This window comes from Gossypium hirsutum, chromosome D05, assembly GCF_007990345.1.
Source record: "Gossypium hirsutum isolate 1008001.06 chromosome D05, Gossypium_hirsutum_v2.1, whole genome shotgun sequence".
Lineage (NCBI taxonomy): Eukaryota > Viridiplantae > Streptophyta > Magnoliopsida > Malvales > Malvaceae > Gossypium > Gossypium hirsutum.
Window position 1 is genome coordinate 23902312 of NC_053441.1, and position 13667 is coordinate 23915978.

General features: G+C 31.7%; 2 protein-coding genes across 4 annotated transcripts; one reads left to right on the forward strand and one right to left on the reverse strand.

Moving 5' to 3' along the window:
- Window positions 1–351: 351 nt before the first annotated feature.
- Window positions 352–3094, reverse strand: LOC107914064 (putative laccase-9). The gene is made up of 7 exons (XM_016842791.2): window positions 2856–3094; window positions 2456–2607; window positions 2127–2371; window positions 1918–2043; window positions 1238–1826; window positions 781–1136; window positions 352–677 (listed from the first exon to the last, which is right to left on the reverse strand). Exons 1-7 carry the CDS (start codon window positions 2934–2936, stop codon window positions 538–540), a joined length of 1689 nt encoding a protein of 562 aa, XP_016698280.1. The 5' UTR covers window positions 2937–3094; the 3' UTR covers window positions 352–537.
- An 8454-nt stretch (window positions 3095–11548) lies between these two features.
- On the forward strand, window positions 11549–13323 carry LOC107914063 (laccase-14). 3 transcript variants are annotated; one of them, XM_016842789.2, is made up of 5 exons: window positions 11549–11777; window positions 11866–12017; window positions 12115–12335; window positions 12417–12527; window positions 12854–13323. In XM_016842789.2, the coding sequence occupies exons 1-5, from the start codon at window positions 11679–11681 to the stop codon at window positions 13156–13158; spliced, it is 888 nt and encodes a 295-aa protein (XP_016698278.1). In that variant the 5' UTR covers window positions 11549–11678; the 3' UTR covers window positions 13159–13323. The 3 variants fall into 3 exon arrangements, with proteins under 3 accessions (XP_016698278.1, XP_016698279.1, XP_040950342.1); XM_016842790.2 differs by having other exon boundaries at window positions 11550–11777; window positions 12477–12527; XM_041094408.1 differs by lacking the exon at window positions 11549–11777 and having other exon boundaries at window positions 12093–12335.
- The last annotated feature ends 344 nt before the right edge of the window (window positions 13324–13667 follow it).

Here is a 13667-nt window from a genome sequence, read left to right on the forward strand (position 1 = left end):
TTTTTTAAAAATAAACTTCAATTTATCCTCGTATTTTTTTATTTAAATATTTATATGAATCATAGTATATATTTTGATCACATACATCACACGAATATGCACGCCAGTACATTTTAACAAAGCTTTTGTCGCTCGACAAATTTCACTAGTAATTGACTTACAATAATGCGATATATATGTTTTGAAGAATAATGTGATAGTTAAAACTAGTTAATTGTGAATTACTAATAAAAGTTTGGTGCTTAATAGGTTCAAATAAAATATTATAGGTCCAATTTTGTGAATAAAACTGATAATCTATCATGTTTTCAATAATCAATTCATATATAATTTAGACGTTCTAAAATAAAATTTAAAAAAATTTTAATTTTTTTCTTAATGAATATATAACTTTTTACAACAATGATTTAAATATGAAAAGATAGTCACAGCTTAAATTCTTAATAAATATTTATTCTAAAATTATGAAATTAAAATTTTATTACTGTTACGTGCTATGCACGTGTTAATCCACTTCATTCAATGCTTGTACTAGGTCTAGGTTCCAGGACAACGAGGCATGGTAGATGGCGGTGGGCGCATGCTGGTTTCGGTGGTGGTTCCATTCCTCACAATCAAAACAGTGCTCATTCCCCAGCTATTATGCCTTTCGAAATGGCAATGCATATACCACACCCCTGAAAACGTTATATTATGTATAAATATCAATTACTTGGTAACTTTGATAGTTAGAAAGATGGACGACAATGAGCTCTGTTTTTTTCTAATTGAAAAACTTACCGGGGTTGTTTGCAAAAAACCTGAGGGCAACCCATCCTGCAGCAGGACTGTGGACAGTGTTAATAAATGGCGGATCAACCAGGTTATATGTGCTTGGGTCTGTCTCATTGTTGAAATTTCCGGTACCAATTCCCACCCAGTAGAAGCTGAAACCGTGCAAATGAATTGGGTGACTTCCACCAGCCCCCAACTGGGTCGTTTGCAGCACCATCTCCACTGCATCCCCATAATTTACCATAATAGCCCTCGTCCCTTCCCCAGCTTCAGTATTGAAATCAGTCAAGTTCCCAGTGAAATCATAGAATACTGGTGGATTAAACGGAAAATCTTGGGTGAAAACACCAGTGATATTGTTCCTGCAATATTACCAAAACTTTAAGAATTAGCTACAGTAATCATATTATTTTTTCTTTTCTTTTCTAGCGGTACTAGAATTGCTATATATATACACACACACCCGTAGTATGCTTGCAGAATGTCAATACGTGGGGAAACAAAGCTGACATTGTTCAGACTTGCAGCGAATCTGGTATCTGAAACACATTCTGATGTGTTGCATGGCAAGGTGTTTGTGGCGATTGTAATGTACACTCGTCTATTGATATCTGTATCCGCCGGTACACTTATGGTCGGGTTTTGGGAGACATTGGTGTACCGAATTTGGCTGATGAAGTTAAGCATAGCATCTGTATCGTTCATTGCGGGCAGCGGTATCAAGGAAGCATTCAATCCACCCTCATTGTTTGTATATTGAAAAACGCCAGTAGTAATGAAGTCATTAGGTGGAGCAGCGGAATCAGAGAAAGGCCTAATAGCCATGTAATATTGGCCGACGTTTTGATCGGCAATGACCAAAACATCCATGGTTTGGCCAGGGCTTATCATTATATAGTCGGTGGTGAACATTCGAACGTAGGAGGCATCTTGTGCGACGACAATGAGGGTGTGGTTTGTGATGGTGAAGAATTGCTCTTCGTTCATTGCAGCATTGATTATGCGGAGAAGGTATATATTCTCAGAATGAACTTCCATGAGGAATATTGTATCTGCAACACCCAATTATAGTACTCTTAGTGTAAGTAAGGGATCCCTAGGCATAGAAACTCGATTCCGGTTTCTGTAATGCGGAGAACGTACCATTGGGGCATCCATATGTGTCTCCTAAATGTCCATTGATAGCATAAGCATCTGCTGTGCGAGGAGCAACACCAGCTGCGAGTGCATCATCGATAATTTGCTTGTAATCCCCATTGTACCACGATTCTGTATAAACAGACAAGAATCAAACTAAGATTCATATCATTATAAACAAGTAACACAACCGAAAAATCAAAAGACATACTTACCAAGTATGATTGTTTGATCGGCGTATGGAGTGGGGAAAGGATAAGTTTCGTTCTCAGCTGGTAAAATGATGAAAGCTCCATGGACAGAACCGCGAGTCCAGTCACTGTGTGCATGCCACCACAGGGTTCCTATTTCATCCGATAATATGATTTCATAGGTGAAGTTGGTCCCTGGTTGAATCGGGCACTGCGTTATGAACTCGGGACCGTCGAACCATGGATTCCTTGGTTGTTTCACGCCGTGCCTGCAACATGTTTATCTTAATCACTAATGAATTCAATTCTTAGGGAAATTATCATTGGAAGAATGAAAGAAAGGTTATAGTTACCAGTGAATGGTGAAGCCATAGTTTCCTTGATTGTGGACATTAACGAAGACAGTGTCACCTTTGTGAACCCGAATCTCAGGCCCCGGGTAACTGTCGTTTACGACCAGCAATGTGGTTGTGTTGCACAGTTTCGTAAAGTTTGACTCTCGCACCTGCAATAAAAAAACTATGGCTTCACTTATTATATATTAATTAACAAAAACTATATAAAAAAAGGTAATCATTTCGCTGTCCAAGCAACTGTGATGATTTTGTTGTCTTCACTCTCGGACGCTTAGCCATCATGTTTTTAGGAGTCATATTTTAATAAGAAGTCTAAGATTAATCAACTTTAAAAATTCCAAAATATGTAGACGAAACGACTGTGACATGTAGGAATATATAAGAAAAGGGAACTCACAAAGAACTCATAGTGATGTACATCAGCACTGCAAAGGAGCAAAGTGCTTAGAAATAGAACCCCTACAAACCATGAGGCCATATCTCGCTGTAAACCCTTTTTTTTTTCTCTCTACTGTGTTCCTAGTTCTCCCCTGAATTTTCTCATCTTTGGGCCATAAAATTCATCCATTTATAGGAAAGGAAGCTCCTGCTCCTTTGGTTTCTTTCTTTGCAACTATAATTTGTATACATTGACTTGGGGGAAAATGCAAACGTTCCAAAATATATATTAAAAAAATGGAAAATGGAAATTATGTATTACGTGTATACTTTGACTCGGGGTCGGGGAAAAACACAAACGTTGCAAAATAAAATACCCTTGGGGGTTAACAATAACATCAAGCCACCTATCCACTACATTTTTGAAACGTTTTTTTCAATTTATTTCAATTTTTTGTATCTTATGTTAAACATTATTTTATTTTTTAATTTTGCTTTTTAAAGAAATCCACTGCCATGTAATTCAAAATTCATATTTAATCCGATTATTTTATTAATTTTTATTTTTAAAATTTGTATTTAAATTAAGATATGGGTGTTTGCTAACTTGCTAATAGTTTTGGTATTTATTTTTGAACTACTTAGGGAAAAACATCTAAACATATTTTTTATTATTTAATTATAAATGATATATTTTTTTAATACTAGTATATCATGTTATGTGTTGCATGAAATTTTATGTGTTTATTTTAATTTATTAAATAATATATTTTTATAATATCAAAAAAATATTTTTTATTTAAATGAGGATTTGTTTTAATTTTTTAAAATAATTTAATATATTTGAACTATATAAGAAAGTACATGATAATAATAAATTGAAAAAAGAAAAAGAAAATAGTCAAGCATCACTTATATTAATAGTTCATGACAAATATGAACACATTTAATAATGATTATAATATAATTTTTAAAATTTGAATTTCTTTTCAAATCAAACAAACACAGGATAGATAAAAAAAACACTTTTACTATCAACTTTTAATGGTGATAGAAAAAGATGCATTTCTTATTATCAACGTTGATGATTGCTTATGTTTTGAATAACCCTAGATCGGAAGAGAATGAAAACGAATCTGTTGTTGCAACCCAAAAAAGGTAAAAATGGACAATGTTGATTACATGTGCATAGACCACATATTGAATGGTTTATCTGATGGTTTGTTGAATGCCTACTAGAACAAGACCACAATCTAGGAGTTACAGGACAAATCTGAGACAATATACATGATCGAAGATGCTACAAGTGAGAAATTTCTTACTAGTCGTTTCAACAATTATCACATGATTGATGGTTGCTCTGTTATGAAATAATTTCGTGAAATGGAAAAAATATTGAATACATTTATGCAATATAACATGACAATAGATGAAGTGATTGTTGTATCCTCCATTGCAGATAAACTTTCTCCATCTTGGAAAGACTTTAAAAGAAGTCTAAAACATAAGAAAGATGATATATTTCTTGAGGCTTTAACAAATCATCTTCAAATTGAAGAAAAATATAGAAAGCAAGACCAAAACCCAGATTCTGAAAAAATCAAAGTACATGTTACGGAGGAATGACATATTCTTAAACCATCTAAGAGAAAGTTTGAACAGATTGTTAGAGGGCCTAATTTCAAGAAACAATAAAGGAGCTCGTGCTACCATTATGGTAAGCTGAGACATTTCAAGAATGAATTTCAATTTTTAAAGAAGAATATTTCTTCTAATGTTAACAATACCGAGAAGTTTGTTTCCATGATTTTTGAAATTGATATAATATAAGATGATAATGCATGGTGGATTGATATTGGAGCAATCAAACACATGTCCAAGGAAAAAGGTATGATCTCAAAGTTCACACAATATGAACATGACAATGACTTGTACATGAGAAATTCTCCAACCACAACAATCAAAGGTAAATGATCTATTGAGCTACGATTCACTTTTGAAAAGGTTTTAACCTTGAATAATGTATATTATGTGTCACATGCAAACTTTTGAAAATATTTTTTTATTAACTTATTTTTTAGCGTAAGTGAAAAAAATGTCTAATTGAGTGGGCCAACCTTGTGAATCATGATTTTATTAATTCAAGATGGTTGCATTTCTTTAATTTTGTTATCATTATTTATTGAAATTATGTAACATGATTTATGGTTGTGTTATAAGGGGAAATGATATTTAATTTTTGGGTGCCAAAGGTGGTCATAGGCCGACTGGTCATTTGGGGAGTGGTTATCCGCTACAGATTTACTGCCAAAAAGGTTGCTATGCATGATTTTAAGGTTATGGAATAGGGGAAAGGCAAAGAATTCATGGAATCTCGAAGAAAATGGGTAACAAATGGTGGTTTGGCTGATTGTGACAGCTTGGAGGGTGCCGCTACTGGTAAGGGCAATATATAGAGGCCATTTAAGGCTTTACTTGCTGCACAAACTTGGGATATATCTTTGAAGATCGCGTTGTACCAAGAACGGAAAGTTGCCAAAAATGGCCTGCATGCCGCGCCATAGAGGAGGTATGGCGTGATACAAGGTGAATTTCTACCTTATTTTTGTTTAAAGGTGTGTGTGTCGCGTCATAGAGTGTATATGGCGCGACATGCGCGACACGAAAATGAATCTTCACATTTTCAATGTTGAGATGGTTGTGTCACGCCATGGGATTGTTATGTGATGATATGACTTCGATTTGGCCTCTCTGGGACTTGCCAAAGGCCTTCAGTTGTCTGTACTTGCACCTAGCTAACATCTAGCTCCTCCGTTGCTCTTGGAACCCTGTTTCCTTCTAATTCTAACATTGAATAACAAGTCCAATTCCTAATTCTAACAAATTCAAAAAAACTAATGTAAGACCTTATTACCTGACCCAATCGCCAAATCCGGATAACAAAATGTCACATTCGTTCTCGAAACAACTGCCGTCAATTAATTTGTACTTATTTTCAAAACATGTAATTATAAATACACATTCATTCCAAATCTAGAAAATTGAACATACAAGGACCAATTTATGAAGTCCGAGCATGAAATAGGATTGAATTGTAAAATCTCAAAATTTTAAAGTTGGTATCTATACTTAATTGCTTGGTACCGATACTATATCGATCCATTATTTGGTATCGATACCAAAATGTGAACCTATTTGTTTTAGAAAATTGTTCATGTGGTCAAGTATCGATACCTAATGTTAGGGTATTGATGCTTTTGTGCTAAAATTGTCAAAATCACTTTTTAAAGTTTCTATTTCATGCTCAAATATAAAACACTTTTCAATGATAATCTTAGGCACCTCAAACGTGCCATATACTCTATATTCAAGCATATAACATAACATCACAATTCACAACAACAAATCCATCAACTCACAACCAAAGCAATAAGATTAACTTGATCAAAATCTTAACAACATTTCTCCAAATTTAGTTCAAACATCATGGCATATTAAGTGCAATTCTCTTCCCTATTTCCATTAACTGTACATGTGCTAATAACTAGACTCTAATTACCAATTCCATACCTATTCACTTGTAACATTTTATACAAACCTACTTGTGTCAAATTTACCACCTACACTTCATTTAAACATTCAGGCTCAATCCAACTATTTCATTCTATTTCATTCTGCCAGTCTGATTAGCAATATAGCTGCCCTACCAGAGGCATCACAAAGGGGTATTTTACTCAGAAGATACTTACCCAGATTTATTCACATACCTGACTAATTCTTACTTTCTCATGTCAGATTTCACACATATCATTCTTAATTATGCAGAACCTTTACATTACTTTGCATACACACTTACTAGTTTTTTGAGATGTTATCAACATACATATCTATAATTGAACAGTTCACATACATGAGCCAAGATAGAGACTCATCTGATACTCACCTAGATTGCAACTTGGAGTTTCAAACTCGAACATCCCTCTCAAACTAGCAGCAGCAACTGCTTAAAGAACAGAACCACCATTAAAACCCATTTACAAACAAATAACTAACATTTCAATTAGAGACAACCCTTATGCAGGGTCTCTTATTGACAACTCACTGTTCATATGCTTCTTAATATCCTTATTCTTTCAAAAACTTAGCATGCAGAGCTATCAGACTTACCAGGAGGTGGAACATCCACCCATTAATTCAAAAACCCTAGCTTCCATCTTAATAAAGTAGAAGAAAACATATAAGTTTAAGAAGAAAAACTAGAGAGTAGTATCAAAGGAAGAAAAACCATCCAAACAAACCTTTCTCACCATATATATATCCAGTTCCCCTTAGTGGAGCTTGACAAGTGTCGATTGCATCCAAAATTTGTCCTAATAAATGACCTACAAAATCCAGGAGAAATATAAATGAGAATCCTATACAAATATGGTTTGACTAGTCAATTCAATTGGCTCCTAACCAGATCACGATCATGTTACAAAACCCAATTAGCACAGTGCTCATGCAAACTGGGCATATTATACTTTTGGCAGAAACTCTCACCAAGCTTATTCTTCGCTTGTCATATTCTTTTCTTAAATAATAGAATAACCTGAGATAAAATATTTAATTACTTCCACGCTGGATACTTTACGCCAAACTTTAATCCGCCAGAAGACTACCAATAGGCGGACTACATTACGTCAAACAGATAACTTCGCATGTACACGTCTTCTAATTAGATCCTCCAAATTTGGGGTGTGACATGAACTCTACTTGTAGAATTAGGAATAAATACTAAAATTATACATGAATTTTGATATAATTTGTAATGTTATACATCAACTTTAATTTGGTGCATTTTTATACATTAAATTTCAATTTTGGTTCAATTTTCACATTTCACTAACCTTATTATTTATGTAACACAATTTTCCATTAAGTCATGTATAAATTTAAATTATTTCCTCCTAGATTAAAAAAATCCTGACAAAGAAAAAAAAACATTTTCCCAAGTGTGTTTATTTTCTTAATCTAGGTGGAAATAATTTAATATTTTTGTTTGTTTTTAATCTAATAAAATGTCATGTTAGCAATTTACACATAGCTTAATGAAAAATTATGCCACATAGATAACATGTTAGCGAAATGTGAAAATTGAACCAAAAGTAAAGTTTGATGTATAAAAATACACCAAATTAAAATTGATATATAACATTGCCAATTGTATCAAAACTCATATATAATATTGATATTTATCCCATAGAATTAAAATATTCTATCAATAGTGCATCAAATACTAGCGTAAAGTAAAATTACTAATGCATTGGGATAAATCTCAAAATTATACATGAATTTTGATTCAATGTGCAATTTGATACATAACTTTGATATGGTGCAATTATACACATGAAATTGTGGGTCAAATATATACATAAAACTTTTGTTTTGATTCAATTATACACATTTAAAGAAACAAATACATCAAATTATTTTATATTGAATCAATATAATTATTTGTGTATGCAATAAGTAAATATAAAATGATACTATATCGATAGTTGTGTTAATAATTTGCGAGAATTGTATCAAATCAAAATTTTATGAATAAAATTGCACAAAATCAAAGTTTATATATAAAATTACATATTAGGCTAAAATTTATATATAGTTTTGAGATTTATCCCTAATACATCTAATGTGAACTATTAGAAATTACTAATATGTTGACAAAAAGAATTATTAAACTTTGAAACTTCAAACTATATTTAGCTATTTATCATTCAACCTAACATGTAACGGTATTCCACTATAATTATTATCTTTTGCTTAGTTTTAGAGGTAGAGTTGACATGGTCTATGAATTTCCTTAGTAGTTTGAGCTAAGAAATCATTAAACAAAGTGTGAATTAGGTTAGAATTTTAAATAATATCTAATATAAAATTAGAACTGTAAATTAGGATCTGTCATGTCAAATTATTAAGAATAAATCAATAACAGAACTAGATGCGGAAACGTACTTGAAATCATGGATTCTTTGAAATTTTTTGGATCTTAGGGTTTTGATCTTCCAAATTAGCACACAAGAAATTTAGAAAATATTTGCTCTCTCTTTCCTAAGGATGGATATTAGAAAAGATATCTTGTGTATAATTTAAGGGCCACAACCCTAATATGTAACTTTGACACATTAGCTCTAATTCCTAATTAGCCCATCATTAATTAGAAATTGATTAAAACTGAATTACTAGAGTATCTACACATATTTGATCCATACTTTATTTAATAATTAAAGCCCAATAAACCTTAACTAAATTAGATCACTTTTAATTTGAGCTAACCTATCATGATAGTAAATAATAGCATGTAATTACCCTTATTATATATGTGATGTCCATATTTCCTAACAAATCAATCATGATACATCAAGAGGAAGAAAATGTAAAATGACCAAATGCAACTAATGTACAAAATTTCACCAAATAAAGCAAAATGCAGGAGGTAACTATAGCAAAGAATCATAAAACTGTAATACAAGAATAACATTTTTTTGAAAAGCAATACTATCAGATTAATGGTTATGATAAATGAAAATAACAAGGATTTTTATACCTAACGGTAATCACTATTGTAAATCGTTTTAATTGAATCTTTACAGCACTACTGATCTAATACTCTAACAATGATCCCATCTCTTTCAAAGTCAAATTTAAGTTGGAGATTATCCAGCTGCCATCTACGACTTTGTTTGCAACTTTGAATAAATTATTTACGGGAAAAGACATGAAAAATAATTAAAACATTGCATGCATGCATGCAGTTTAGTCTGTGTAGGAGAAGACGTAATGGCTCACAATTTCTGACTCTACCTATCCACATATATTTAACACTCACTGTATCTTTATCTCTTGTATTATACACCAAGTTTTATCTCGTTACTGACTTTCGCATGTTTCAATTTTCTTTCATTTGTTTTTTATATAAACATATTTAATAAAATTTTAAAATTTATTTAGCATAAATATATTTTAATATACATTTTTTATTTTTTAGCATGATTGCAGGATTTTTTTATTTAATATAAATATAATTGTGATATTTTGATCGGTATTTTACAATTTTGATTTTTTTTTTCATAGGCAATGTTCATTCAATTGGGGTGCAAATGATTTACCTAAGGCCAAGGGGTCATGACTCTAAACTAAATGGATATGAATTTCTTTTAACTTCTAAATAAATTTATTTTGTTATAATTTTTTAAAAATTATTAAAAATTATTTTTATAATTAAATTTGCATTAAGCTGTGTTAAATTTTAAAACATATATATAATGGTGGTTTTAATAAAGTTAAGGTTTTTTTTTCAGACAATTCAGTGTCCAATAGTTATATATAAGACTTTACTTAATGAATCCTTTAGTCACTAAGTTGTCTTAATTTTTATCTTTAAAGTTTTTTTTTCCCATTTTAATCCTGTTTCAGTTTAATACTTTGGAAGTTAAAATTAATAATTAAGATATTCAACCAATCGTATACTAGTATGTATCATATTATGACATCATAGTGATATCGTCTCCGAAAAATTTTTAAAAGGTCTTTTAAAAATGAAAATTATTAAAAATTACAAAAAAAATTGATAAAAATATAAAAGTTTTTACTAAAAATTACTATCTTTTTAAACTAAATAATAATTTTTAATATTTTATAAACCACATTTACTAGAGCTTGAATATAAGATCATTATCTTTTGAAAGGATACCACGTAAGAAAATTGTTTTATAATTCAATCAATCAAAATTTATACATGGCTGATTTTTTAAGTGATAAAGTTGGATGAATTTTTAAAATTTATTAAAATAATGAAAAATAGTATTATTTCAATTCAAATATTCAAATATGCCATCCTCCTCCCTATGTCCACCATTATTATCGAGTGTTTAATACAAAATAAAGAGAGCATTGACACAATGATGGAAGGAAGAAGTTTATGCCAGAAACATCGGGAAAGTCTAAAAGTTAATGTATTTTAAAATGATAAAATTTTGATATAAAAAGTGTTAATTTTTATTAAAATAGTTTTAAAATACAATTTAAACTTGTTTTTATATTCTTTATTTCCATTTTAATTCAATGTCGTATCTAAAATTTAAATTTACATCTCTTCCTAAGTATAATATACCCAACCCATATTATAAACTCATTTTTTAACTACTTAATTCAATAGAAATCGGTTAAGTTTGATATGACGGTAAACAGGGGCGGAGGGACTTGTCATCATTGGGATAATCATGGGTCGTTAGTAATGTTTTCCTTTGCTGAATTTATGTAGATTTGGAAGCTCTTAAAATGGGCAAATTAGAGTTGTAGTGGCATATGATTTTTCCCTTAATTAATTTTCATATACACTGCCAAAAACTAGGTAGGCAGTGGCATAATCTCTTGCAACCCCACATATTATCTCTTACTTTGTGATTGAATGAATTCTCCCCTTTTTTTAAAATAAAAAACATACCATTAGCCATGAAAATGAATGAAAAGACTTGATGATTTTCTATTAAAATTGCTGAACTTGGAATCGGAAAAAGAAAAAGAATCTCCGTCATCTCGTTTCCACGTTGATTTGATCTTTCCGTTTCCGTCCATGTGGGAAATGAAAAAGTCGTTTTGCATGTGACTTGTCTCTACACCTTTCCATACCACAAATTATAGTACGTAATACATAAAAACCAAATGGCTGTTTTCAAACTTTAACTCACCTCCTTAGAAAAATGGTTGTTAAGAAATGGATGAAAACCAAAAACATTACATAAAGGAAGGGGAGAACTGAAGAACACATATACATAGAACCAAAAACAAAAAGAACATGGGTTCTGAAAAGCAAGGGTTTATATGGTTATCAGGGCTTTTGTTTCTGAATATCTTTGTCTTATCCACAGCCGATGTCCACTACTACGAGTTTTCTGTAAGTTCCTTGCATCTTCCCCCTTTCCTGTTTGTGTTAATAAGAGAGAGCAGTGCTGAATTTTGATTTTGGGTTTTGTTTAAATTAGTTGCAAGAATCCCTGTTCACAAAGCTGTGTAGCACGAAGATCATCTTGACCCTCAATGGCAGCTTTCCAGGGCCTGAGATTCGGGTTCGCAGAGGGGACACAGTTTTTGTCAATGTCCACAATCAAGCAAACTATGCTGTTTCCCTCGACTGGTAATACTAATATATACTTATATGTATATGCTTACACTCCTAGTTTACGATGAAACACTTCAATCATATATATAGATATATGTTTGTGGATTTGTAGGGAGGGCGTTACGGATACAATTGATGGTTCGAATAATACAATTCAGCCAGGGAGAAACTTCACTTACAATATAGAGTTAGGGGATGAAATAGGAACTCTAAGGTGGCACGCTACCAGTGCTTGGGCTGCTGCAACCGTCCACGGTGCCTTTGTCATTTTGCCAGTAGCCACTGAAGACTATCCTTTCCCTGCACCTACTTCTGATCAAACAATTATACTTGGTACATCTGATTAACATGTTTGATTCATATATTTTGCAAATTAATTGCTTATATGAATGTTTTGGCATAATATTCCGTTAGGAGAATGGTTCAGGGAAGAGTTAACAGAAGCTAATCAAACCATAACTCCTGGCTCAGCAGATGCTTACACTATCAATGGCCACCCCGGAGAAACATATGGATGCAGCAACGGTACGTATCCGCTATTGTTTAGACTTTTTCTTTTCCTGGTATCTGATATCTGATATCTGGTAATGACTTAGGCCTCACTATTTCCAAGTTAAGTCAGGTCGGATATTCATAAGACTAAAATCCGAGATGTTGGACCCGTCAAATCTTGGTTTTTTTTTTTTTTTTGTAACTCTATTTTATACTTTTAATACGTAAGTTTGCATCACATGAATTAAGCATCCTCTTCCCTAGGCCATACAGCATGAAATGAAAGCTGATAATAGATTAACTTTTATGCAGAAACCTTTACTATGAATGCTAATAATCCAACAATTTTGATGTTGTAGATACAACTTTTGAGATGCAAGTAGATTACCAGGGCCTTTACCTTGTTCGCGTAATAAATGCTGTTGCCAATGAAACAATGGTGTTTGACATCGAAAACCACAGATTGACCATTGTCGGACAAAATGGGACCTATACCAATCGTTCCTTTACAAATTCTTTAACCCTAGCCCCAGGCCAAGTTATTGACGTCTTGTTGTTTCCAAACCAAAATGTTGGCCATTATTACATCACTGCTCGATCTTCCTCCGGCACACATATTACCAATGGAATTCTGCGATATACCACCACTACCACTAGTTTATAATATAGGTAAATAGTTTCCGTTGCTAAGAAATAATAATAAGGTTAATGTTGAAATAAGAGATTAAATATAATGTGTGTATGTTCCTTTATAATTTGTTGTGATATTGTTCGTTGTTTGAACGATGTGTTTTGAATGCTGTAATGGGAAGATGTTGTTTAACTAAAATGTACAATATTTATTCATTATTGTAAGACCCGATCAGAGATCCAACCAATTAGATCTTTGGTTCCAATTCAATCACTTCAAAAAGTAAATTAAAAATACTTAAAATTGTAAAAGAATAATTTAAAATTATTAAAAATTAAGGAACAATATTTTTCTTTAAAAAACCAAACATAAAATTGAAAAAAAATCAATTATTGTTAAAAATAATATAAAAAAATTCTACATTTTGATTTATTTGAAATAGATATATTTTTTTAATTATATTCCGATTGAATAGTTTTCAATTTAATCAGTACTTCTTATAACATCGTATTTATGTAAGGCTAAAATTAAGTAACGATAAA

Bases quoted from the DNA above. Each gene is read 5' to 3' on its own strand.
- LOC107914064 (XM_016842791.2), bottom strand. From the start codon at position 2,936: ATGGCCTCATGGTTTGTAGGGGTTCTATTTCTAAGCACTTTGCTCCTT. The intron at 2,372-2,455 runs GTAACTATAACC...AACATGTTGCAG, and splicing joins TATGGCTTCACCATTCACTG to GCACGGCGTGAAACAACCAA. The intron at 1,137-1,237 runs GTGTGTGTGTAT...GTAATATTGCAG, and splicing joins ATTCTGCAAGCATACTACGG to GAACAATATCACTGGTGTTT.
- LOC107914063 (XM_016842789.2), top strand. From the start codon at position 11,679: ATGGGTTCTGAAAAGCAAGGGTTTATATGGTTATCAGGGCTTTTGTTT. The intron at 12,018-12,114 runs GTAATACTAATA...GTGGATTTGTAG, and splicing joins TATGCTGTTTCCCTCGACTG to GGAGGGCGTTACGGATACAA. The intron at 12,528-12,853 runs GTACGTATCCGC...TTGATGTTGTAG, and splicing joins AACATATGGATGCAGCAACG to ATACAACTTTTGAGATGCAA.